The sequence below is a fragment of the Coffea arabica genome, chromosome 1c, assembly GCF_036785885.1.
Source record: "Coffea arabica cultivar ET-39 chromosome 1c, Coffea Arabica ET-39 HiFi, whole genome shotgun sequence".
In the NCBI taxonomy this organism is placed as follows: domain Eukaryota; kingdom Viridiplantae; phylum Streptophyta; class Magnoliopsida; order Gentianales; family Rubiaceae; genus Coffea; species Coffea arabica.
In genome coordinates this window covers 57182584-57207253 of record NC_092310.1, presented here as the reverse complement: position 1 = coordinate 57207253, position 24670 = coordinate 57182584, and the positions used below count along the sequence as shown (strand labels likewise).

Genomic DNA, 24670 nt, shown 5'->3' with positions numbered 1-24670 from the left:
CAACATGCAATTACTATATGAGTGTCTTGCGCTTAGAGGTATGATTTTGTACCATTATTATTTTAGTGTCCATATTTATTACTATTTGAGTGTCTATATTTATTGTTCAGGGATATGTACTTCATTGTGCAATTGCCATTAAGAACTACAATGCATACCATTTATGGTGCAGTTGCCCTGATCGACAACCGACTCTGCGTATTTGGTCCAAATCTAACTAAGTCAAAATTCAAAGGGTTTCTTCAACTCTCGACCGTGGACTGCATCCCCGGATGTTCCAACTTTCCATTTTCCATTCCACACATTGTTGTCCTCCTTTTTTTTTTTTTGGGCTGGGGGCTCCCCCATGTTTTTCAATTCTTTTACAGACGAGTTGATAAAAAAAAAAATGTCTTTTTTTTTTTCAACCTGCAAATCAGCTATCTGGCCCAACACGTCGACTAACTACTGCCTAAGGTTAGATTTCTCCAAAACGATATAAACGAGACAGTATACAGGTAAACATCACATTAAGTATCTTTTTCGTAGTGTTAAATGCAAGCTAACAATTTACAGAATAGCACAGGCTCCTAAGGCAGTGTGATACATGATGACCGTTTGAAGAAAATATAAAGGACCAGTATTCACAAAAATTTCCCACAGCCTTTGGCCATAACAATGATACCTACCCCCTAATACGAAAGGGCAAAAATACAAGGGCTGACCTATGGGAGCAGAAACAAATAAGCCCCTCCAATCTTGAGCAGGGGAACCAATTAAAGGGGAAAAAGAAATGGACAAAAAATAAAGGCAGCAAAAGGAGAGATGAGATCCCTGTACATATACCTCTCTGTCTCTATGTTCCCAATGCTCTTTGGGTAAATAGTAATATACAAAACACCCAAAATTAGCCCCTGCCAGTACCCTTCAGACACCAAAATAATAGTCTCCAGCGCATGTCATCTTGTGATGCCGTACAGAACCTTGAGCTTCAGCTGAACATAAAAACAAGCAATAATTAGTCATTTGCAGCCCATGAAAAAGTCAAACTTGACTTTGATGCCCATCAAGAGTCCTACACCTAAAAGCTAAAACCATAAAGAGACGTCTCATGAAGAAGCATATCGAGTACCAAACTCCCATAAGGACAATTAGGTTCAAGTTTCTCACGTAATTTTCAGTTATTTAAATCTGAGGTTATGGAGAGGATAGTCAATGGGATCATCAAATGTAGAGATTTACAGTACATGCTAATCAATTAACCACTCCAGGTACTTGAAGGAAAAGGAAACACAAATTACCTGTACACTAAATTGTTTGGGGCATGCCGACCAAACATGGACAGGACCAGCCCACCACGAAAATTGCTTACCACAATTTGATTCATTCCAGTCTGGAGTCGGTGGGCCTAACATATAAGCTATTGCTATTCCCCACAAGCTGTGTCTGTTGCTGAGAGTGATGCAGGTGTGGCAGCTGCTGTTGGGATTGCAGTTGATGTTGATGTTGCTGTTGCTTGGATATAGGTGAGGGAGGTTCTTGCAGCTGCGATCCCTGCTGCTGCCACTGTGAACTAACATCCTGTCCGATCAGAGGCATGTTACCGGAAGATTGCCTCAGGCCTAATCCTGGTTGACCAACTTGAGATGAAGTCTCATTACCAGCAGAATTCGTTGGTGGGGTCCCAATGGAACCCAAATTTATTGCTGGACTTGATGTACCAGTATCATACAGTGGCTCTGAAGCTCTCCACTGAGGAGTACTGGGAGGAGAGAAAACCTGAGTTATATTAGCTGCATCAGTGGATGTCAGAGGCATTTTTGTGGCAACACCCATATGAGATGAGTTGGCTGTAGAGAGCTGGTCAGGTTGAGCTTCCCTTCCCTGCAGCTTAGTTGACGGGTCAGAATTTACATGGCGATTCTGTTGCAATACTCTCTGAGCAGATGGTTGATTCTGATTCACCAACTTTTGATTTGTCTGTACCTGTGATCGTTGGTGATTGGAAGAAGACATGACATGTGGTGGAACTGACTGATGACCTGTGGACAAAGGACCAGAAGCAACAGGGGAAACATGACCTTGATTAATAGTATCAGAATGACATGGTATCTGCTGGAGATGCTTTGCCAGAGTAGATGATTGGCCAGGATACAACTTTTGTTGAGGGTGGGACTGGTTTGAGGAAAGATTTAACGGTTTGCTTGATTGAACAGGGTTTATTGCAGACGCAGAATATAATGCCTGACCTTGTGATAAATGCATCGCCTGTTCCCCTTTCTCAACAGATTGGTTTGCAGGATTTGTAGAAATGCCATTTAGTAGTGGTGGCTCAATCGCAATATTCTGATGCATCATCATGTTCCCTCTCCCTCCTTTTGAAACTTTGGCTTGCTGTTGAGACTGAGTTTGTTGTCGCTGCTGAGGATGATGCCTGCCAGTTTGCTGAAACTGTTGCTGCTGCGGCTGGCGCTGCCTTTGCTTGCTGACCTGATTTGTATGACCACTGCCTGCAGCTTGAGCATTCCGGGCTGAAGCATGAGGCAGCAGCTGATGCTTCTGCTGGTGCTGTGGCAAGGACGTCATGGGAGAGGCTGGTGTCACGGGAGAGAGTGATACTGGTGGAGAAGGTGTCTGTGATTGAATTTGGGAATTATTTGGTGGTGGAGATGAGATGGGAAGTTGGGTCTGTGGCTGTACATGAGGCATCATAGAGTTAGATGATGCAAACTGTTGCTGCTGCTGCTGCATAATACGCTGCTGCTGTAGATGTCTTTCTTTAGCCAAGCGCATGGCATAGGCTTGTTGCTGCGGACTGCTGGCATGATTGGTTCCTGGAAGATGGGGATGATGAGGATTAATAACATGTGGCTGTTGAGGAGACATCCCATGTGGCTGCTGATGATGGACTGTGTACGATGAGACAGGTGGAGAGGCTGTCTGGTTTGGAAAAGAGGGACTCAATGCACCAAACGTTGGAATTCCCTGGTTATTTCCTTGTGACACTTGCATCTGAAACTCGGGCCCCATCATTTGCCGTTGAGAGTCCTGATTCTGGTTAGGCTATAAAGCAAAGAACCACGCATTATCTGACTTGAACAGAAATTCAAGATGCATGAGCTACTATGTCCAAAAGCATTCTAAAACCACATAGTAGATTGACCACGTTGTGCCATCCGGAACAAGTAAAAGCTCACTTCAACCAACCATCAAAGACAAATGGCCGAAACATCAGAATTTTCAACCTTGGGAAGCCACTACATATCCTCCCTGTCAGAGCATTTCACTTTGAACCAGACTTTTAGAAAAACATTGTAAACAAGTCTGTTTCCCTAGATTTTCCTTCTTCCACCTAATACATAATCACAACTTCCAAAGGCATCATCTCTGTGATGACTACAACGCAATGCATAGCATCTAGTCCTATAGATACTCTGTGGTGACCAAGAGAACCTCATAACTGACCTGATCTCTTTCTGCTTTAGCTTTTCAAAAACTCTTAAGAAATCTCTAAAAACTGTTCAAAGGGTTTTCATCATATAGAAGTTCAGACAGCAACTTAAATGGAAAAGGTCACAAGAGAACTACATAATCATGAGATGCTAAAAGACAGACCCCGTCAAATGGTTCAGCAGATTCATTGCAACAATTCTTAGAACAAAATTTTCAGTGCCCAATTATGACTACCAACAAACCAAAAATTCCAAGACAAGGAGATCACTGAGCAGAAATAGAAAAATCCTTAGATGACTCACCCTCATCATATGTACAGCATCGCGAGGTCTTGTTGAGCTCCCTTGCGCAGAACCAACTCCAGTGTGCATGTTAACAGGACAGGGCATCGCCACCATGCCAGAGGGGATCATATTACCAGAGTTAAGCATAGATGATGATGCAATTCCTTGAAATCCAGGCCTCGCAATTGGCATGCCTCGGTTAATACCAGCATTAATGCCTACAGCATTGCCACCAGGTAGCATGCGAACTCCACGATCATTTCCAGGAAGAGCTCCGGGAGATGACAAATTTGGCTGCGGAATGTTTCTACCAGAAAACATCTGATTATACTGTTGCATTCTCTGCTGTTCCTCAGCTGACAAAGATGCTGACCTAGGAACAGCATATCTTGCATCCCTACCATTGAGCACCCAATTATATAGGATAACCATAGTGGGAAAAGACCATTCAAGCAAAAGACAGGATGATACCTAACAGAAGCATTGATTGGACCTGGCGAGGACGAAAAGTTATTGCCAATAATCATATTGGAGGACCCTGGCCCCGATGAATTAGCAGCACAAGTGTTAAGCATTGGGGCCATGGAGCCCTGATTTGCCATAGCTAATCCGGTGGTGTGTGGGCCTTGGTACCCAAGAGGAACAATATCAGAGTTTGGTGTTGTTGCATCACAAAGATCGAGAGGTCTTCACCACAAAAACAGGAGTTGCAGGAACAGTAACAAAACAGAAGAATTCAAGGGGTAAATATAGAAGTATTGGCGCCAAACGGTTAATAAACCAAAGGAAATTTTACAAATTAAAATAAAATTCTTACGTGGGAATAGATTCTCCACTCGGATAATTTGGACAAAACTGGGAAAGAGCAAGTATATGAGAGCCGTGAGGTGGCTGCAGTTGCTTCGGATCCTGGATATCATTCTTTCAATTGAAGATCAAGTAAAGGTAAAAAAACCAAGTTAAAGAATATATCACAGAAATAATGGAATCAAACAGAGTAAAGCAAACAGAGATTACAGAAATTTATGTATTGCAGAGATTCTTCATAATATCAATAAACACAGTACAATACTATGCTTATGAAGTAAAACTTTCCATCCTCTGGTTTCAGAATATCAAAATAAATTGCAACAAAGCAAGTAAAAGACCTCTACCATAAAAATCATCTGGAAGAAAACCAGAACATCGTATGGATATGCAAGCATGCAGAAAGGACTTTAATACATCACTAATCCACCCTGCAATAATTATATAGAATCACAACATAAATGCTCCAAGATTCATGGAGCAAATGACTGGATCAGAAAACATTGATAAAACAAAATTTGCCTTGCAAACTAAAAAAATATGGCAACAAGAATTGAAGAAACTGATAATTTGTAGCTGAGGAACTTGAAAATGTTTTTCAGTCAATTAGATGGGAAAAAGACCTTTATATGAAAATTCTCTGAAAAATAAAAACAAAAACAAAAACCAAGACCATAGTGTAATCCATCTGAGGAAGCCACTGGAAGTCAAAACAGAGCAAAATGTATAAAGAGGTGGTCTAGTGAGCCATAATTAATCATATTCAGCAACCAAAAATCCAGGATACAAAGAAACAATCAGTTCAAAGCCTGCATGAAGTATACCTGCTTCCTCCGAGGATGGAGCTTCTGCCCAATCATTATGATCTTTTCAAAATGACATCTGAGGGTATCCTCTTCCATTGGCCCCTGCAAACGCTGAAATAATTGTCTGGCACTTCCCTGAATGAAATGAGATTACAATGGTCAACAAAATTCTGCAGTAACCCAATTGATAAGTTGGTAGAATGTACCACATACAATCAATAAACAGTCTTAGAGTGTAGAAAGAACAACTTCTTCAAAAAATAAAAAATAAAATAAGCAAATAATTGCCCTTTACTTTAGGAATGCCAGGCAGTGTGGAATTATAAGGTTGAGAAGACCCTGAATCCTCTGCGCTGTCAGCCCCATCCCCAGTCCTGTCCATTAACATCTTATGACGCTCCTTGCATTCTTTAGGATTGCGGAATATGCACTGTGTTTATTTAAGGGAAAAAGTATCAATTTACAGCAACAAGAGAAGAACCAAGAAAGTAATCGAAACGTGAGATGTTTTTAAACATCCAACAGCTTGTAACTTTTTAAAGACTTCCATCGAGCAAGATGAATAAACAGAAAGTACATACCTTAAATTGCAAAGTACTGTTTATGGCATCACTTACAAGCTCCCAATTAGGACCCAAATCATGTACGAGGACAACAAGGGCCTAAAAACAAATTAATAGTGTTGTTATCGTGTCATTGACCTATAAGCAGTACTAATAAGTAAAAGCAATAAATATAGGTGTAGCATGAGCCCATCTAGAAATACCTGTTCTTCAAATAGACTCCACTGACTTCCAGACCCAGACTGGCTAGCAGGCGTCTGTATGATACATAAAATTCACAAATTCACTTTATAGCTGTCCTCAACCAGAACTAGCACAAGATAACAAGCTTAAAGCACAATGTAGACTAAGTGATATACAGACCTTCAAACATTTGTTTTTCCTACCCCGATCCCGGTTACTAAACATCTTCATCAACTTATTTTGGTTACTGATTTGAGAGGCAACTGGAGAAGGAGCAGACCCACCAATTGGGGCACCACTGTCAAAAGAATTATCAAGTGATGGCCTCATCATCTTTGGTTTCTTCACTATGTGTTGTCCAAACAAACCTTCCAAAAAGACAGCAACATGAAGCCCCCCCAAAAAAAAGATTAAATCTGAAGCAAAAAGATTAAAAGCAAGATTTACCACTGCTACCATTTGATTCAAGCTGAAGACTCTCTGATCTCTTCTTGGAATGCTCTCTCTGAAATAGTACAGGATATATCAAAAACCATGAATTGCACAAACTAGATTAGCTGATGACTTCTTCAGGAATGACCATCATTAATCAAGTTTGATAAGCAAACATGCAGAACTACATTTGTACAGCATGTTTTTAACTTTGATGGACATTAGGTAAAATGTGCATCAGAGAATTTCTGGTGCAACAGCTAAAGCATTAGGGAGACTAGAAATTCACCGAAGGAAATTACCTGCTCATTCTGAAAATTGGAGTCAAGAGGCCATCTATGTTCATATGCAGATCCCTGGAAGAGTAGGGCTAATTTAAGAATGCATAATGAATGCTAAAACAAAAGTCAGGCATCTGTCCAACTAGAAATTCAGTCTAATTTTTATCACTACAAAATGTAAATATGTTACCAGATGCTTTGGTTTCTTCTTCTTTTTATTTTTAGTGGATATTTCTGTGGAGTCAAATGGTAATTGCTTTTCAAAGTCCCCCACTGACTCAACCTCCATATTATTCTGCAAATGGGATCCACCATGCAGAGTACTCTGATCATCCTGGAATGAGTTGGTATCACCACTTGATCCATCCGTCTTAGTTGTCATCTGAACACATCCTGATGTTCCAGCACTAAAGGGACTCAAAACTCTCTGCCTGTTATTAGTCCGCACACGTTTTGTCGGGAATGACACATTAAGGCTGCCAGCAGGACGTTTTCCCATTAGCACGGGTTGTTGATTCACAGCTTTATTTTCCATGCACTGCATAAATGGTGAATCTGCTACAACTTCAAATGCTCTTGAATTGTATGCCTTGTTCGAGCTTTTCCACTTCTTCTGAGCAAATCTTAATGCTTTGCTACCTTCAAAGGCTGCTGATGTATCATATGTGCTTGTTTCTCCTTCATCCTCTTCATATGCATTATCCTGAGATCCAAAGTCTGCATCTGGAAACAAACCTTGTAAAAAAATTGTGATCCATCAGAAGGCAAGCAGGAAATTTGAGGCATCCTCATTGTACCTGCCATGGCATCATATGCTGATGTCTCCACTTCTTCTTGTATGCTACTGCCAGTTTTCTGCAAATTGTAGGCAATACAGTCAGCCTGTCACTTACTGAAAATTAAACTAAAGAATGTCATGCATTCTGTTAATTGATATATAATTAGTGGACTATGATAGAAAAGGAAAATATCTGACTTTCCCTCTACTTCTATCTCTGGCTTTAGAAAAATCTATCATCTTTTCTTTCAATTTAACATATTTTCCAGGTCTGCCCAGTCAAATTTTACTGCTCTGAATATTACAACTTGACATAATTTTCTTCCCCCAAAAATAAAAAAGGACTGTCTAGCCCCCGTTTCTCCAATTACTACCACCACCATCCCCCCTTTCCACCATCAGCACCTCTTCCATCCCCATCCCAATCACTCCCTCATTCTGCTGCTACTCACAACCTCACTAAATTGTTCAAAGGACAGACAAACTCTTAACACAATCACATCAAGAAAATATGATCTCTCGTCTCCCTTACCTTTCAAATACATTATTATATTCTAACCCTAAAATCAGAGATTCCAGAACAAATAGCAAGAAGATCCATATCATCTATCCAACCACAGAAGCTTGTATTATTAATCAAGAAATCTTTAAGGAACCAAAACACTTGTTAATTACTCAGAATTCATTTCCTACAATCACCACATGTAGCTGCTAACATGACGAATCTCCCAAAAGAAGTAAGTGATGTTCTCCCAAAGGGGCTTATGGCCCAAAAGTCACATTCCGCTGATTAGTCAGGGTGATGATTGTTCCCCCCAACCATCAAAGACATCACTAATTTCTACTCATCAAAATTTTAGCCCAATGTGTGCAAATGAAGACGAGGTGGGGGAAGGTGTGGGGTGAGTTGTTTGAAGTTGGGGGCGGGGCCAATCCCACCCTTTTGCCATCCCTATTTGAGATCTTTTTCAGTTCCAAATTATTAACTACTAATAAGTCAACAGATCAAATATAACAGAGGTGACAACATCAAGATTACTATATTCTAAAAATTACATACACTCAAAAAATGAAACTATGAAAACTAGATGGAGATACAAAAGCTCACTAAAGTTGAAGCATGACAAGAGAAGCAGTTCACCTTAAAAGTCAACACTTTAACGAAGCCAAATAGAATAAGCTAGTCAATCATTGAGTATTATACTGTGAGAACAAGGTTTACCTCATATTTTACTACATGGGATGCAATGGATCTTATATATGTTTCTGTAGCCCCAGGTAGAACTGTATAGAATAAATTCTCCTGCAGTGGAGAGCAAAGCCGTAAAAATTCAAACGTGGCAGCAAATCCACAACTAAAAGCAAAAAAATGATAATATATTTCATGCTTACTACCAAAAAGAAGGCAACATGGCCTATTCATTTCAAAGTAACCTCATCGCTAGATAGGTCAGTTCACAACATCTTAGATGCTATGCAACTACATCATGATGCCAATCACGAAAATATGAATATATTCCATTCAGCACAAACGTAAGTTTATAAAGACAGTAAAATCCAAAAATTAACAAGAAACAGAATACAGATTATTCAAGTTAAATTGTCATTCCTTACTTCTGTCAAATGGTCCTCCCACGAAATGTCTGTGATTCCTACATCCGAAATCCTATCTGGAGTCATGGGAGCTTCAGCTTGACTATGAGGAACATCAGAACTGGTATATTTCAGAAATCTCACTGCATATTCCTGTAGAGCAAGTGAACAATCTTTTCTTGAACATTGCAGCTCCTGCACTTTCTTTTCCTCCTGAACCACCACCACACACAAAGCAAAATAAGCACCCAAAAAGCAAAATAAGCACCCAAGAAAATCCAGATTTTCCTGTTTCATCGCATTTATGATCCAGGAAAGAAAGAGGAATTTGGTTAACCAGTAAAGGAGGTATACTGATACTGGGCATGTCAATACACTCAAGCACCCCAACATGCATCTATTTAGACAAAAAATTGCAGACAGCTTCGACGTCAACACAACAGATGTCAGTTTTTATCAACATAGCCACATAAGAATGTATAGCCTTTCCAATGCCCTTAGTTTATTTGAAATTGCAAAGTAACAGCAAATTGCCTAAAGTATTGTTACAATTTTATCTTTTACCTCTCATACCTTAACTTGCTCTATCCACTTAAATAAAATTATGAGATAGAGGAACTCTCCAACATAGTATTCCAACTGATAGTAATACCTCTATTGGCCAAGTTCATTTGTGCATAAACGAGGTAAAGGAAAATGATTGAGCAGGAAACATGTTTGGATATCTAAACCAAATAATAGACCCAAAATTTACATGCAAGTCTGAGTCAGCCAACTTCCTTCCAATGAGAAATATTAACAAACATGAATCCGGTAACACCAGAATTAATCTAGTGAGAGTCAAGAAAGTAGTATATGAGCCCTGTGAGCCTGTCTCTAATCAACATTTCCCCAGCAATCTACTCCTATTTCTCCTATTCCTTGGGTAGCTTTTCTTTTCCTTTCTTTTCAGAAGATGAAGAGTAAAACAATCAAACTCTCAGAGAGCTACTGCTCTGGACGATAAAATAAAAGCTACTACATAAGCACCATGACTACACTGTGCACCTTATCTGACTACTAGTACACTTAAAAATGTTCACAACCTAGTCCTCAACTAAGTCACAAATCACAATCCAGATAAAGACTATTGAAAAGCTAATGAATAACTAAATCGCTAAACAGGAAGACCACAATATAATCACAGTGGTTTAGTAAGAAAATAAGAGAAAGGCAGGGATCATAGCCACAAACTCATTAATTGATGAAATAAACATGCATCAAAAATATGCCACACATAATTTAACCAACATTAAAAGTTAAAGTATATCTGAAAAGCTCAATCAGATAATTACTAACAAGGTATTTAGATAAGCCCAAAATCTCTGATACTGTTTATAGTCAACTCATCTCCAAAATCTTATTTCTACCACAGCGATTACTTCCAGACAATGCCCAACCCCCAAACATCAAAAAGAAAATCTGATCTACCTGTACAGATTGCCAGAACTCTGTGACAGCTCTTGCTAAGATGTGGGCTACTTTCTTAAGCTCCCAACTATTATTCTGTTCATGAAATCTTAACCGGGACATATACGCAACTTGGTGACATAATTGCGCAGCAGCAGCTTTCTTCCAAATGCGCTCCTATATTGAAAAGGTATATATGTCAATACATATTGATCCACCAGCTGAAAATGACAGGGCAATTAAGTACACAAGGAAACTGACTCCCATGCATATTCTATATTATTCTCCTAAAGAACATGGTGCTGGGGGGAAGAAAGGCAACAATAAAAGCAAATCAAACCTGAGCAAAATCATTGGCCAACCATGACATTTCCTCCAATACAAAATCCCACTGAGTTTTTCTACGATTCTCCATTGGCAAGTTTGTCATAGATAACTCAGAAATCCTATTACGCTTAGCCTGTTTACAAGATTTTGTTAGCTTTTTATGGCCAAGTAATGCAGTCAGAAGTACAAGAGTATTATTGCAGCTGAACACAATGCTGGCATAAGTAAGAGTATAAATAACCAAAATAACCTCTATAATCCTAGCCTCTTCCAAGATTGAGTCTTCATCAGCCTTGGTTGCCGTGAAATTGACATCAGAAGATGTATGTCCCTCTGAAGCAGCAATTGAAACCCTACCTGGTGAAGCAGCCTCAGGTACTTTTGGTATGGAGGAATCAGCAGAACCCTGAGGTATTACAGAGCAACCATTTTCATTCTTGGGATCTGAGTTAACACCAAACAGAACAATTATTCTCTTCTCTGTTCCTGAACCCAAACCAGTACAGCCATCTGCTTCTGTGCTCTCAACTATATGATCCCTAACTTCATTTCCACTTCGATTTTTCTCCTCATTTTGTAAATCAGATATACCTTCAGTTATTTCTTCCTGTGCTTTCTCTATATATCCATTCTCCTTGTGGCATTGCTGAGCAGAATTACATTCATCATTTACGAAAGTAAAACTATCATCTGCTTTAATCTCTGTCTTTTCTTCTACCAGTTGACCGCCGTCTATTATTGGTTTCCCTTCCACCACAGATGTTTGCTCTTTAACAATGCCATTAGAATCAATAATCGTTACATTAGTACACATTTCAGTATCATTATTCCCATCTAAACTAAGGCTAGTTTGGGTGCAAGATGACTCTGAATCTAAAACTTTTGTACCCAATGAAGCACTGTTGTTGTGATCATCATTTCTTTTGTCATCTCCCTTGATGCTGCTGAATCCATTCACTTGACCAGAACTAGATTGATTCTCAGGTTGCATTACCGGCACATGAGGCTGACATTCAAGCCCCATATCAACTGCCTCTTCTTTTCCCTTGAAAGATCCAGTTTCCTCAAAAGCAACTTTTGAAACTGATTTTTGAGCATCCAAGACTGATTGTTGATTAACTTGGTCATTCTGAATGTTTTCCGAAGCATTAGAACTGACAACAGCATCCAGTGCGTCACCCTTAATCAGGTTGGTAACTGATTCTACTGCCTTTACACAGTCCAACTCCATATCCACCTGACCTTCAGAGGGTGCACTCTTGCAAACCTTAACACCATTTGAACTAGTAGGCTTTGAATCACTGTTTGCAGAAACCTTTTCTTCCTTCTGGTTTTCTGAATCAGATACCAATACTTTGGTCTCTCTCAAACCATGGCGTAAAGGCAGAGAAGATCCATGAGAGCCACGAGCAAGAACTGCATCAGTAGAACTTGATCGAGCACCATCACGGCTTGGCCGAGTTCGACGTTTATATGCTTTCCTTGGGAGACTAAAAGCAGCAGAATCCCCTAATTCTTTTGCATTTGAATTTCCATCTCGCTGGGACAAATGCTCCGTTGAGACAACATTAGTCCTATTGGGCTGTGCAGCGACCCTATCACCTTCAATAAAATCATTTTCACCGTCAAATAACATGAGATTATCAGCACTATTGGGTTCACAAGTGGAATGAGCTCTGGGCCTCCCACTGCTTTCAACTGAATCTCCATGAGGCGAAGCAGTAAATGCAAAACTGCCTTTGGCTTCGCTGAAAACCACAACGAATTAATCACTATTAAACTACAACAGTTAGGCCAATTCATACACAGTAAACAACCAGCAAAGATACCTGGTCACAAAGAGTTCAGGCTGTTGATCGGTCTGAGAAGTGGACTGGACACTAACTGAAGCTGCTTTACCACAGTTGAAATCTAAAGGATTGCCGCCCTGCATATAATGGTCAATAATCATTTAAAATAACCATACTGAAAACTCATAGAAGCAAAGAAGAAAAATCCAGTTGCCATACTTTCTCAAGAAATTCCAACTCCCTCCTCCTTTCCTCTCGAACATCATACTCCTGCCTGTTATTAACAATCAATTGATCATGAAAGGATACAATAATTGTGGAAATGCAACAATCATTATTGGTCAGGCCTATATATCATCATTAGCAAGCGGCCACTGATGTTACCTGAGCTCCGCTTGAACCTTCTCAATGGCTATACGTCGCGGAGAAGTCTTGGTCCCAACACCAACATCAACTCCGCCTTCAACAACGCCTCCCATCGAATCAACCTCAGCATGGACTATTAAAGCAGATGCCGAACTGCATCCATGCATTCCTATCTAAATAGCTACAGGTATCCCTCTTCCATATATTCAACACATGAATAACACCCCCTAAAAGCAAAAAAATTAAAGGAAATCTGAGGTGCATAAACTGAACATAAACAGAGAATGTAGGACGTTATACACAGCAAAGGTAACACCGTTATTTAGACAAGAACAGGGCACATAAAAATGATATGAAAAGGATAAATATTTTTCACATAAAGAATATCAGAAGCGTATACATTAGAATCGCATAACATTTTAGACCAACGTTATTAGCATGCTACGAAGGAAAAATCATGAAAACATCAATAAATTCCTGATAGTAATGACAGACCCTCCATCCTCCACTTCCCTAGGCCAAAAAACAAGACTAAAACCATTCCAAAACCCTTTCAGATGATTGCTGCTATTCCTCTAACAACTTAAAGAACTCAATTCATATAATAAGCAACTTGTTTCCCCTTTTACAAAGAAAACAGTTGTTAGAAAACAGAAAAATAAATATAGCTGATATAGCTGTTCTGAGTAGAAAAGGCACAAGCAAGTATCCCTGCCCACTGTTCAAACCCCAAATGCAGTCTATATGCTAATACGCTCATTTAAGCTTGGTATTTCAGCTATTACAAATGTCTAGTTGACACAAAAGTGCTTGTTACATGTCAATAGACGTAAAAACTACATTTTGAACAAGCAATTAGTGTTATTACATGGCCAGCATAATAATGATCCAGAACATTAACCACATCGATAGAAAGATGAGTGATCAACATCTATTAAGGCAAAAATTCCCGATACTGTCAAAGGTTGGGAATGTCAAATGACTTAACCCTCCAAAAGGAAAAACAATAAAACAGAAGAAAAGGAATAAGTAGAATCATTAATATGACATATAAAGGAATAAAACCACAACATCATTCTCATGCTGCTAAGACGGAAGGCAGGGGGAGAGACATGCATGCACCAACCCAAGAACTCAATATGTGAAAGCTTTAACAGAGTTTCAGCCACAAGGGAAAAAGATGAACGTGCCAAAAGGAAGATAAATATGAATATTAGAAGAAGTCACAATAAGTGATTTACTTAATTGGTTCACATGCGCGGTTGCATTGATAGTATTTGCTAATACGGAGTCATGAATTTTGTTAAACACGAACTACATTCTACATCCATTGACTAAAATTGATCTGAGTCAAAATGGTATCCGTGCTAAACTTTTTCCAGCCTTGAACCAATGCTTAACATCCATAGGTGCATGGCAGGACTAAGTATCCAAATATCCAGACCCTACAACACTTTGCTGAGATAAACCAGCACCCTGCATATTAGCAGCAATAAGCATTCCCATCTCAACCCAGAGCAACTTCAACAGATCAACTAAAAGGATCGTCAATATCCCAAACTACTAAGCTTGAAGCAAAAGAATAGATACACATTAACATACCAAAAAAAAAAATAGCCAACAGCTAATTATACAAGCTTCATCAATGATTACCCTCAAAATGCTAAAAGAATGAACAATTCAACCAAAATGCAGCAACAGAACTCCCAAATTCACAATTCCACATTCATTCCCCCCCCCCCAAAAAGCCCTAAAAATTGATTCCGAAACACATATAACCATTCTAGGGTTTCCTCGAAAGACAAACAGAGTCCAAATTCTAGGCTTTCAGAAGCTAAGAATAGATAAACAATACCTGGATTGTGTATAGGTCCCGAGAATTGCAAGGTAGGGTAGAAAATTGATCCTCCTGGACACTCCCTCCGGATTCTAGGGTTTTGTAGGTACCTCAATTTTGCCCTAGAAATGGAAGCAATAAAATTCCATTCCCAAGAGTGTGTATATGATTATATATCGATACAGAAATAGAGAAGCTTATGCAAACATAAACATGTATATGTCAGTGCGTGAGTGTGTGTGATTTTCCAGACATTTTTAAAAAAAAAAAAAATTGTACGTTCGTCTTCGTGCTCCTTCGTTGCCTAAGTTTCTCTCTCTAAAATGTAAATAGTTTCTCTCTCTAAGATTGTAAACTATTCGTCCTCTGCGGAGTAGTGGGCTGGACATGCAGACGACGAAGGGAAGGGAGGCCTTCTGCTATTTTAGTCCATTTGGGCCTTTTGCCCAATCCTTATACGTCTGTCATTTTCTTTCTTACCCTTGTTTTTTTTGGGTTAATTACACTTACCCCCCTGAACTTGACCTTTGTAACACTTTGCTCCCTAAACTTTAAATATATATACTTTACCCCCTGCATTGACTAGTCAAACATTATGATGGTTTTTTCATCCAAAATTTTGACAAAATAACATTAATTCCCATACATAATGATTCTAAAATAATGTTATACTTTTGATCGGAATATGAAACATCTTATTAGAAAAAAAACGAAATCACATGACACAAAAAATTTAAAAATAAAAGATGGTATAACACCAAGGAATTGAAAATTTGTACTATGAAGTAAAAAAGAATTATATATATATATATATATATATATATATATATATATATAATTCCCCACAAGTTCATGTAGTTCCCTTTTTTCAAAAACAATTTCTTAGATTACTATCTTACCTTTTTTTTCCCATATTTTAAGGTTACTAGTTTTCATTTCTTTCACCGTATCTTAGTAGTTTTGATTTAAAGTATGTTAGAATATACTTTCAAACAAAAAAAAAAATTGTTGGCACACAACTGATTATCCTTGCATTACTAGGGTTAGCATAAAATTCAGCAATCAACTTATAAGAATCATGTGAAGTTAGTAACTGATTCAACTAAATTTACAAGTTGGAAGAACATTGAAATGTTTCTGAAACCTATTTTCATAATTTTTCTATGATCAAGAAATGGTTTATTTGTCATCTGTGCATTGACTTAGTTCTTGATTTATGCCATACAAGAGTCGTCTATAGTCCTTTTAGGGAATTATCCTCTCCACGTAATTGTAACAAGAAAAAAACCACTTTTTTTCCCCCGTTAGTGGGGCTGTCCGAGCTGGTAAGTAGTTGTTCAAAAAAGACCAGACAATGAGAAGGAAATGAAGCAAACTAATAGCACGATATCAATTGACCACTAGTTTATACACTCCAACTAGCTATAATTGCTAAATAAACAAGTTTACATTAGGTAGTCAAGAAACATACTTTACACAAGGACTGCCGAGCACGATAGTCAGAGAGCAGCATGGATCACATAAACCAAATCTATACAATTGCCATGCTCAATCAGAAAGAAAAAAATTCATGCTGCTCAAAACAGCACATTCCCAAGTAGTCTAGAAGTTCCGGCTTCTTCATATCTATGAAATCTTCTCTAATGATGCAAGAACATTCTGGATTTCTTTGGCATGGCTAGACATTCCACCAAGTGAATAAGCTTTGATCATGGTCCTATATGTGACCTTAATGGAGAGACATGATTGCACGCACGGATTACAGAATTGCCGACGAGTACTCAGAGGAGGATCATCTGAAGTAAATATGAATACTTTTTTTGATAGTTCGGGAATACTTCAAATGGCTGTGTCAGATTTGATCCTACTCCTATTGGAGGACAATCTTCAACCATCAAAATGACATGAAACATGCGACTTGAATAAAGCCCCCGGAACCCAAATCTGATCCATCATCTATTACAACATTCATCACCTACATTTAAACACTAATCTGCTGCTATTTCTTCTTGATACCGGCTTTGTTACCAACAGAGTTATCGTGGTTCCCAGCTGTTTTCCTAGCTAACTTTTCCTGAAGTGCTTTCGCATCCCTGCCCAAAAAAATGCCAATGCACCGGAAAGTTCAAGGCTAATATAACGACGGCATCTGAATTGAATCCTTTTCGAAAGAAAGTCGGGAAACAAAGGCATTGGTGATTGAATTGAACCCACCTCTCTCGTCTTTGTTCGGGGGTCAGGCCATCATTTTTGGGCTGCTTAGCCTTGTGGGCAGCCCTGGCTTGAGCTCTTTCGGGATCTCGCTCTCTCTGGTTACCGCGTTAGCTACAAATGTCAAGGAGCACATCAAACAGGAACTTGCCCAATCCTTTAACTTGTAACATAATAGAAGGGATTGACCCAATGTTAGAAAAATATTACCTAAATTTACTCAAGAAATATCAAAAAAAAAAGTTCTATTTGAAGAAAAGATTAAAATCATAGAAGAGAAACATATCGGAAGGATATGAGCCATTCTCGATTCTTTGCTGAACCGCAAATATCTAACAAGAAATTAGCTCTATGCAATTGGCTTGAAATCCACAATTGGCAAAAACAAATTTCCGAAAAAGCAACCAATTAATTAGTGAGCGTTCACCGTCCATCCGAGCGTAGAAAATTGAAAAAGATTGCCACCAAAGAAGAACAAAGGGACAATTAAGTACCTGAGAGAGAAGATTGAGTTGAAGAAGAAGCCACCCAGGAAAGATAGACAGAAAGGAAGGAAGGAAGAATCACAGAAAAAGGGCTGACGTTCAATGCAGAGACGGGACAACTATAGATGTATCCCACCAAGCAACCAACTTAGGATGTGGAGTTTATAAGAAGCAGTTGTGTCATGGAAGCTTCCAGAAGCTGCGAACGTTGCCCATCCTAGGGAGCCTGTTTGAAACCTGAGTTTTTTGAGAATTTATCTAAAATTTTACTGTAGTATATTGTAGAAGTTTTTGAAAAAATTTTGTAGAAGTTTTGTAAGGTAAAAAATTTTGTAGAAGCTTTTGTAAGGTGAAATTTTTTTTTTTTCCTTTTTTTTTCTCTTTCCCTTTCTTTTTCTTTTTCTTTCTTTCCTTTTTCTTTTCTTTCCTCTCTTTTTTTTTTCTTCTTCTTCTTCTTCCCCGTTACCTCCGCCACCCCCAGCAGCAACTCCACCTCCCGCCGCCCCCCTCTGCCCTGCCTTCCCCCTCCCCCCGCCCCCCTCTGCCTCTCCCCCCTCAAGAAATTAACATATTTAATACCAAAATTCAAATTAATCCAAGAGACTAGTACGCCATATTGTAGGAGGTAATCAACCAATATAAAATGCTGTGTTGACTGGAATTTACGGGCGAAAAAAAAAATTCAATCACAAGTCAACCTCCATTCAAAGCTACAGGATTTAGGAAATCAACCTAAATGGAAGCACAGCAGGCTTCCTTAAACACTCTTCGTTCCAGCCATGATGTTAGAGGCCGAGCGTGGTGGAGAGACAGACACAGCAAGTCGCACTTTCCTCAGCTGGTTGCTCCTTCCAAGTCCGTCGGTACCTTCAGCTTGGACCACACACAGAACAATGAATGGGTTAACACCAGCTCCAGTTGTTTGCCGCCTCGTCCAATTGCTCCGATCGGCTCCACATTTCGTCAAATTGCTCAGCTGAGTTTGGGGTGCAATTTATTGTACAGGGCAAGGTTTCTGTGATTTCAAAATGCACAGTGAAGAGTCTGTTTTACCGAAGTGCAAGTGTGGGTTTGGTACTGAAAGGGAAAGTGAAAAACGACGTCGTCCTCTTTAAGTGTAACAAGGGAGCCGTGAGTTTTTGGAAGTTTTTGAAATTCCTGTAGCAAAAATTGTTAAAAAACTAATAGGAAACAAACTTGGCTAAAAACCAAGGTTCCAAACAGGGCCTCAGGTTGCGGTTAATGTAGAAGGTTTTACCATAAAAAAGTTATAAAAAGACCGTTTTGGCGGTTAACGTAGAAGGTTTTACCCCAGGACCGTGGGGTTAATGTAGAAGGTTAATTTGTCATAATTAAATGTGGTCTTACTTAAAAAATTCAGACGGATGCGTGGTACACCTGTCTGGTCCAGTGGTGATTCAGTACTCTTCCAATTATTTCAGGATCTCTTCAGACCCTCCTCCTCTCTATAGGAAACTATCGTATCAACAAAAAATATATATAAAAAGTAGAAGGTTTTACCCTAAAAAAGTTATAAAAAGCTATCCATTTTCCATTTTTTCTTTTTTCTCGAAGTATAAAATATTAAAATTGAATGTAGTGTAGGCATGCAATAGGGGTGTTCACACTTGGGAAAACCGAATAACCAGCCAATACAATTTAGATTGAATTGGAAATCGGTAAAATGGAATTTGGGAAAATTGAATAAAATTCCATTTTAAATTTTCGTATAACGGTTTGGAAATGAATATTGAAATTCAATTCTTGAATTCTCGATTATGGATCGAATTACTGAATTTCATAGATTAATAAAAATATTTTATATATTTCATGCGTACTAATATATCATATTACATATTAATGTATTAGTCAATAATGTTATAAGCTATAATTTATGCTTACAAACAAATATGTGACCTTAAAGGCGTATTAATAGCATATAATTAATATCTTTTATATTGTTAATTACGTATTAAATATGCTTAACTAACTTATATTAGAAAATAATCTAAAACTTTGGATATTTTGACGAGATATAGACTATTCAGCCAAAACCCACTTATCAAATAAAAGTTTGGACAGTAATTCAATGTTGATCTTGTTACAAAAATAAATAAATAAACAAATTTTTTTATCAAATTATTGGCTGTGAAACGCCTCTCCACAACAGGTTGGAGGAACCCCTCACTGAAGGAAGAGGTCTATTTTTTCATTTCAAATTTTATGTAACAGATAAGTTTGGCCTTTGGAAATTCAACCACGTTCGCAGCTTAATTTCTACATATTGGAGCACTTCAAACATGGGCTTCTTTGATTGGTTGTCTAGCTTGTCAATTGGGCTTGCCTGCCTGAGTCCAGCTCAAGTTCAACCCAACCACAAGCCCTCATTTTTCTGCTCCAGCCCGGTCCAAATTAAATCATATGTATTCCCACCCTTGGTTCAAATATGGGCGGCAATTAAGGAAAGGGAACAGGACTATCGTTTCAATTGGTTGGTGTTGACCTTGGTCGATCAATCCTTGATTTTGATGATTAACAAACCAAAATGTAAATTTGGGCTAATGTTTTTATGTGAGCAATTTGTTAGAACAAATTCTTGTGGCACAAAAGAAGAAGCAAAAACAGGGCACTCATGTGGGACGTCCGAAAGGATGCTATCGGACGTCCTAAAGGATGCTATCGGACGTCCTAAAGGATGAAGAACATCAAGAAGGAAACTCTGTCGGACGCTCGTGAGGAAGCATCGGACGTCCGGAAGGATCGGACGCACGCCTCGGACGCACATCGATCGCATCGGACGTCCGAGAAATTTCGCAAAGATTTGATGACTCTCTGACGACGTTCGGACGCAGGGTTCGGACGTCCGACAGGCCAACGGCTAGTTTTGACAGCATTTAATATTTGACCGTTGGAGAGCCTTTTGGAGCCATTTCTCACCTTCTATAAAGACCCCAAAGCACAAGAAGACAAGAGACTTTTGCCAACACAAAATACAAGCTTACAAGTGAGATTTTTGAGTAGAAAGATTCTTTGTTGGTTGTATAAGGGGTTGGGAAAGTTGAGTTGTGAGGTTGCTCAAGTGAAGGTTATTCTCTAGGAGGAGTAAAACCTTGGTGAAGGTGAACCTATCACTTGAAGTGGTAAAACCTTGGTGAAGGTTGCCTCATTTGTATAAAATAGTTCTTAATTGGGTGAGTGATCTTTCAAGTGTAGGTTGTTGAGGGTTAACTAGAATTGTTGTAAAACTCCTTGGCTCAACCAAAGTGTGTTTTGGGTGAGGAAGGAGTGAGCCTTCACTTGTACATCTTGGTTAGCATCGCCATCTATTGAAGAAACTATTGGATTCATATTTGGTTTGCATTTCTTATCTTTTCTCTTTAATTAAGTTTTCTTTATTGTGCTTAAATTTGATATATCTTTGTGAATCATTGTGATATTGTTTGTACTCATTGGGTTGCATCAGGCCTTACAGTTGGAGCCGTGGCTGGCAGATTGGAGATTGAGAGGGCATTTGAGGAGCGGGACTAGGGTTGTAATCGAGTCGAGTCGAGTTCGAGTATCGCCATACTTGAGCTCGACTCGACATACAGATAAGGTGCTCGAGCTCGAGTTCGAGCGAGTAGTATTATTGGAACTCGAGCTCGAAACTTGCTCGCAGTACTCGAGCTCGACTCGCATGGACTCGAGTCCATGCGAGCCTTGTCGAGTTCGATTTATTAAAATTTATTTTCTTGATAATTTTTTAGCCAAAAGACATTATTGCCCTTTTAAAATTTTTATATGACTTGAAACATTTCGTAAATTCGACAATTCTTTTGAGTATAAGGGTAATTTTATAATAATAATATATTAAATAATTAAAATTAAAATGCTCGATAAGGCTCGTCGAGCTTTCGAGTATCGCTTCTGGATGCTTGAACTCTACTCGATAGCCTTATCGAGTTGCTCGAACTCGATTTGACCGAGTTCGAGTCAAGCCCTAAGTGGGACCACCCTCGAAAGGCCAAAAATTTTATTTCAATTCTCACCTAGGTGATATATCTAATTAAAGAGAATTAGCGAATCAATCCATTCCATTTTGTGCGACCAATTCTCGTCCAATCAATTTACTTATAATTTTTCTCTCTTCTAACAATTTCTATCTCTTTTAATAAATTCGAATCAGTTTTTTATCCATACATGGTAACTTTGCTTCATGTAAATCTAATTGTTATATTGACAAATTTATTAACTTTTATAGAAAGAAATACATCATTCATGTAAAAAACACATCGTAGAATTTTATAATTGCACGCCTATGCCTAACCAATAGGTTGGTCCATCCTGGCAAGGCATGACCCATGAACATTAAGTCGAACTAATTTTGGGCCACATCTGTGGCGTCAGGTGCGCTCCACTTAGCACCAACAACAAAGATTACTCAGAGAGTGATTAAACTATAACGTCGAGATTAGGCTAACTAATCTGAACTTCCATAGAGAAGCTGGCCCCAGAAAGCAACTGCCACGTTTCTCTATATTAAAAAATAATAATAATGCTGGGGCAAATAGATCACTAATATCGATTTTGCTTTGATTAATAGAGTACTACTCCTTAGACTTGAATAAAATACTTTGGGTGTTTCAGAGAAGAAATACAATGCTGGGGGAGGGATGGAGTTATAGTGAACAACTTCAAGTATTTTTATACGAGCAACCAACGTAAGAATGAAGTCGGTTCAACTGCCTGCTGCTCATCCAAACGGACAACCGCCAAAATAATACTAATTGAATTTGATACTGGGATGCAGCAGCAGGTAGACTACTATTCCTCCAGATCAATCAAAGATAAAGCCAGAATTGGAGATGATTGGTTGAAGGACGAATTCATGATACAGTTGAAATAACTTTACCTGATTGTAAAAACCTTTTTTTAGAATTAATCTTCTATATATCGACAGTGTGTACACTTTCACTATTAGATGCATTACACATAATCTGAATTTGAATTTGAAACTCAGGTTTTACATATGTGTCATGTATCCAACCGTGATAGCGTATAGAGCGTCAGTATATATAAGTTTACTTTTTTTTTTTTTTATTATCGAACTTATTAGCGGTTTACATCGTTACTTGATCGGAAAGAAAGAAAACCTTTCAGAGAAGGATTTATATGATATTGTACTATAAAGTAGTTAACATAGATGATGGTATGAAATTGAAGGTACGCAGGGGTAATGCATAATTAAGGGCACTTGGGGGTGCCCTTCTTGGTCTTCCGGTTGCCGTAGCAGGCACAGCATTGCTTGTTCCCGAAGGTACTCGGCGGAACACAGAGACATTTTTTGCAGCACGAGTTGCAGAACCACAAGCAATCGTTTCTGTGTGACGTTGCTGAGCAACGTCGATCGCATTCGCCTCCACATCCTGTAGCCATCCATTAATTAATAGTCGTATGCAGTAAAATTCCAATAAGTAGATATATATATATATATGTATATATATATATGTACAACTTACTATCTCGAGACACAGGGCAAGTGTTGACCCGGGGGGAGTGTCTGCAGGAAAGGCAAAGTTGGGGCGTAAACGGCCTTGTTGCGATGGTCCTGGTTCGTCAGCCTGTGTTGTCTCGACCGTGAAAAAGAGCAAGAAATTAATCAAACCAAAAAAAAAAAAAAAAAACTATTGAACTACTTAACAAAACTTTAAATCAAACTTCTCAATAATTAGATATTCTTAGGTACGATATCCTTTTTTTTTTTTTTGGTGTGTGTTTTGGGGGGGGGGGGGGTGGGAGAGAGAGGAGAGGAAGGCGGTGGGGTTTCTTTATTGGGTGTTTGAAACCAGGAAAAGCATTACTGATCATAAACATTTCTCCAGAAAAATCCCCTCTTGCATTCATTCCGAGTTTCAATTGGGAGATGCAAAACTCGTTTTAACTTACGAGTGAAACTTGAAGGATTGACACGGAACAGCTTATGAACAAGAGGAGAGAAACGGACAGAAGCCATGGAAAGTTGGCCATTGTCATTTCCCGTGCTCTGCAGTTTGTTGCTTTTTTATTTCTGGCTTGCTCGGGTTTTAACAATTATTCACCTACATGTCCAAATTTCATGATTACATGCTGTATTGGACCTGTTTGTTTGGACTGTGAATTATTAGAGATATTTTTACTGTAGCACTTTTTGTGATGTGATGCATGTGAGATAAAAAAAATAATTGAAAAGATAAAAAGGTGTCGGAAATTGTAATGATTATATAAGCAAATATATTTTGACGAATAAACCACAATCCAAACCATCAGGCATCAGCATTAATTAAAAGAACCTCAAATTAATGCCTTGGATTTAAATGGTCATCTCTTGTATTTGCCTCTTTATATTTTATGTAAATCTTTTATGCACTGACAGCCAGCAGCATATAAAAAGATTTTGTTTTAATCCTTACGTTTTTAATTTTGTTTTTCAGTAAAACTTCCTTCCCATTTCGCGGGATATTGTCCCCTAATATGTTTGGCGTTCAGTTCTTTTTCAAGACGACGAAATGAAATAAAGCACTCCAGTTGCTGAATTTTTTTTCCTTTTTTTTAAAAAATGTATTTGTCATATTTAACCGAAAACAATTACTGCAAAATAAACTTTTTCTCGTTTCTTGAAATGAATTTATATGTATATATTTACAGTGTAATAACACGGAGATGCAAGCCATTATTAAGTTACCATGCTTGGGGGTTTTATTTTTTTTAATCCGAGTCATTAATATTTAATACTCCTACTCAAGTCAAAATCGGATTTACGCTAAAATTACCGCTTAAAAAACAAGGGAAAGAAAGCCGCGTCGTCTTTGATTGAATTATTGTTAACATTTAATACTGATGGTTTGATGCCAATCATAGAGCTCGTGGCTTCAACCAAATCCGAAAAAAGAAAGAAAGAAAAAAAAAAGAGTGAAAAGTATAATTGCAAATATTTATTGCCTTTCATGTCTGTACAACGACATGTGGATTATTTATTCATTGTTGTGTAAATCATTCGAATGTTTTTTTTTTTTATTTTCATTGGTCAA

At 38.4% G+C, this 24670-nt stretch overlaps 1 protein-coding gene and 1 long non-coding RNA gene across 13 annotated transcripts; both read right to left on the bottom strand.

Annotated features, from left to right (window-relative positions):
- Positions 1-492: 492 nt before the first annotated feature.
- Positions 493-15351, bottom strand: LOC140004211 (chromatin modification-related protein EAF1 B-like). Of its 9 annotated transcripts, none has more exons than XM_072081392.1 (24): positions 15208-15344; positions 14947-15050; positions 13110-13318; positions 12945-12999; positions 12765-12862; positions 11186-12683; positions 10949-11068; positions 10630-10785; positions 9181-9372; positions 8789-8869; positions 7586-7643; positions 6979-7511; positions 6810-6863; positions 6523-6580; positions 6256-6443; positions 6096-6149; positions 5911-5991; positions 5625-5759; positions 5348-5464; positions 4534-4637; positions 4188-4403; positions 3735-4113; positions 1281-3042; positions 493-974 (listed from the first exon to the last, which is right to left on the bottom strand). In XM_072081392.1, exons 3-23 carry the CDS (start codon positions 13256-13258, stop codon positions 1363-1365), a joined length of 6006 nt encoding a protein of 2001 aa, XP_071937493.1. In that variant the 5' UTR covers positions 13259-13318; positions 14947-15050; positions 15208-15344; the 3' UTR covers positions 493-974; positions 1281-1362. The 9 variants fall into 9 exon arrangements, with proteins under 9 accessions (XP_071937493.1, XP_071937511.1, XP_027093460.2 ...); XM_072081410.1 differs by having other exon boundaries at positions 1281-2021; positions 2229-3042; positions 14947-15298; XM_027237659.2 differs by having other exon boundaries at positions 1281-2021; positions 2229-3042; positions 6979-7505; positions 14947-15298.
- Positions 15352-16294: 943 nt separating this feature from the next.
- LOC113713809 (uncharacterized) lies at positions 16295-18661 on the bottom strand. Of its 4 annotated transcripts, none has more exons than XR_003453658.2 (4): positions 18357-18661; positions 17634-17850; positions 17143-17302; positions 16295-17021 (listed from the first exon to the last, which is right to left on the bottom strand). It is a non-coding gene; the product is annotated as an uncharacterized lncRNA (long non-coding RNA). The 4 variants fall into 4 exon arrangements; XR_003453659.2 differs by having other exon boundaries at positions 17143-17253; XR_011841122.1 differs by having other exon boundaries at positions 16295-17302.
- Between the last annotated feature and the right edge of the window lie 6009 nt (positions 18662-24670).

Bases quoted from the DNA above. Each gene is read 5' to 3' on its own strand.
- LOC140004211 (XM_072081390.1), bottom strand. From the start codon at position 13,258: ATGCATGGATGCAGTTCGGCATCTGCTTTAATAGTCCATGCTGAGGTT. The intron at 8,870-9,180 runs GTAAGGAATGAC...TCTCCACTGCAG, and splicing joins GGGAGGACCATTTGACAGAA to GAGAATTTATTCTATACAGT. The intron at 6,581-6,809 runs GTAATTTCCTTC...GTACTATTTCAG, and splicing joins CCAATTTTCAGAATGAGCAG to AGAGAGCATTCCAAGAAGAG.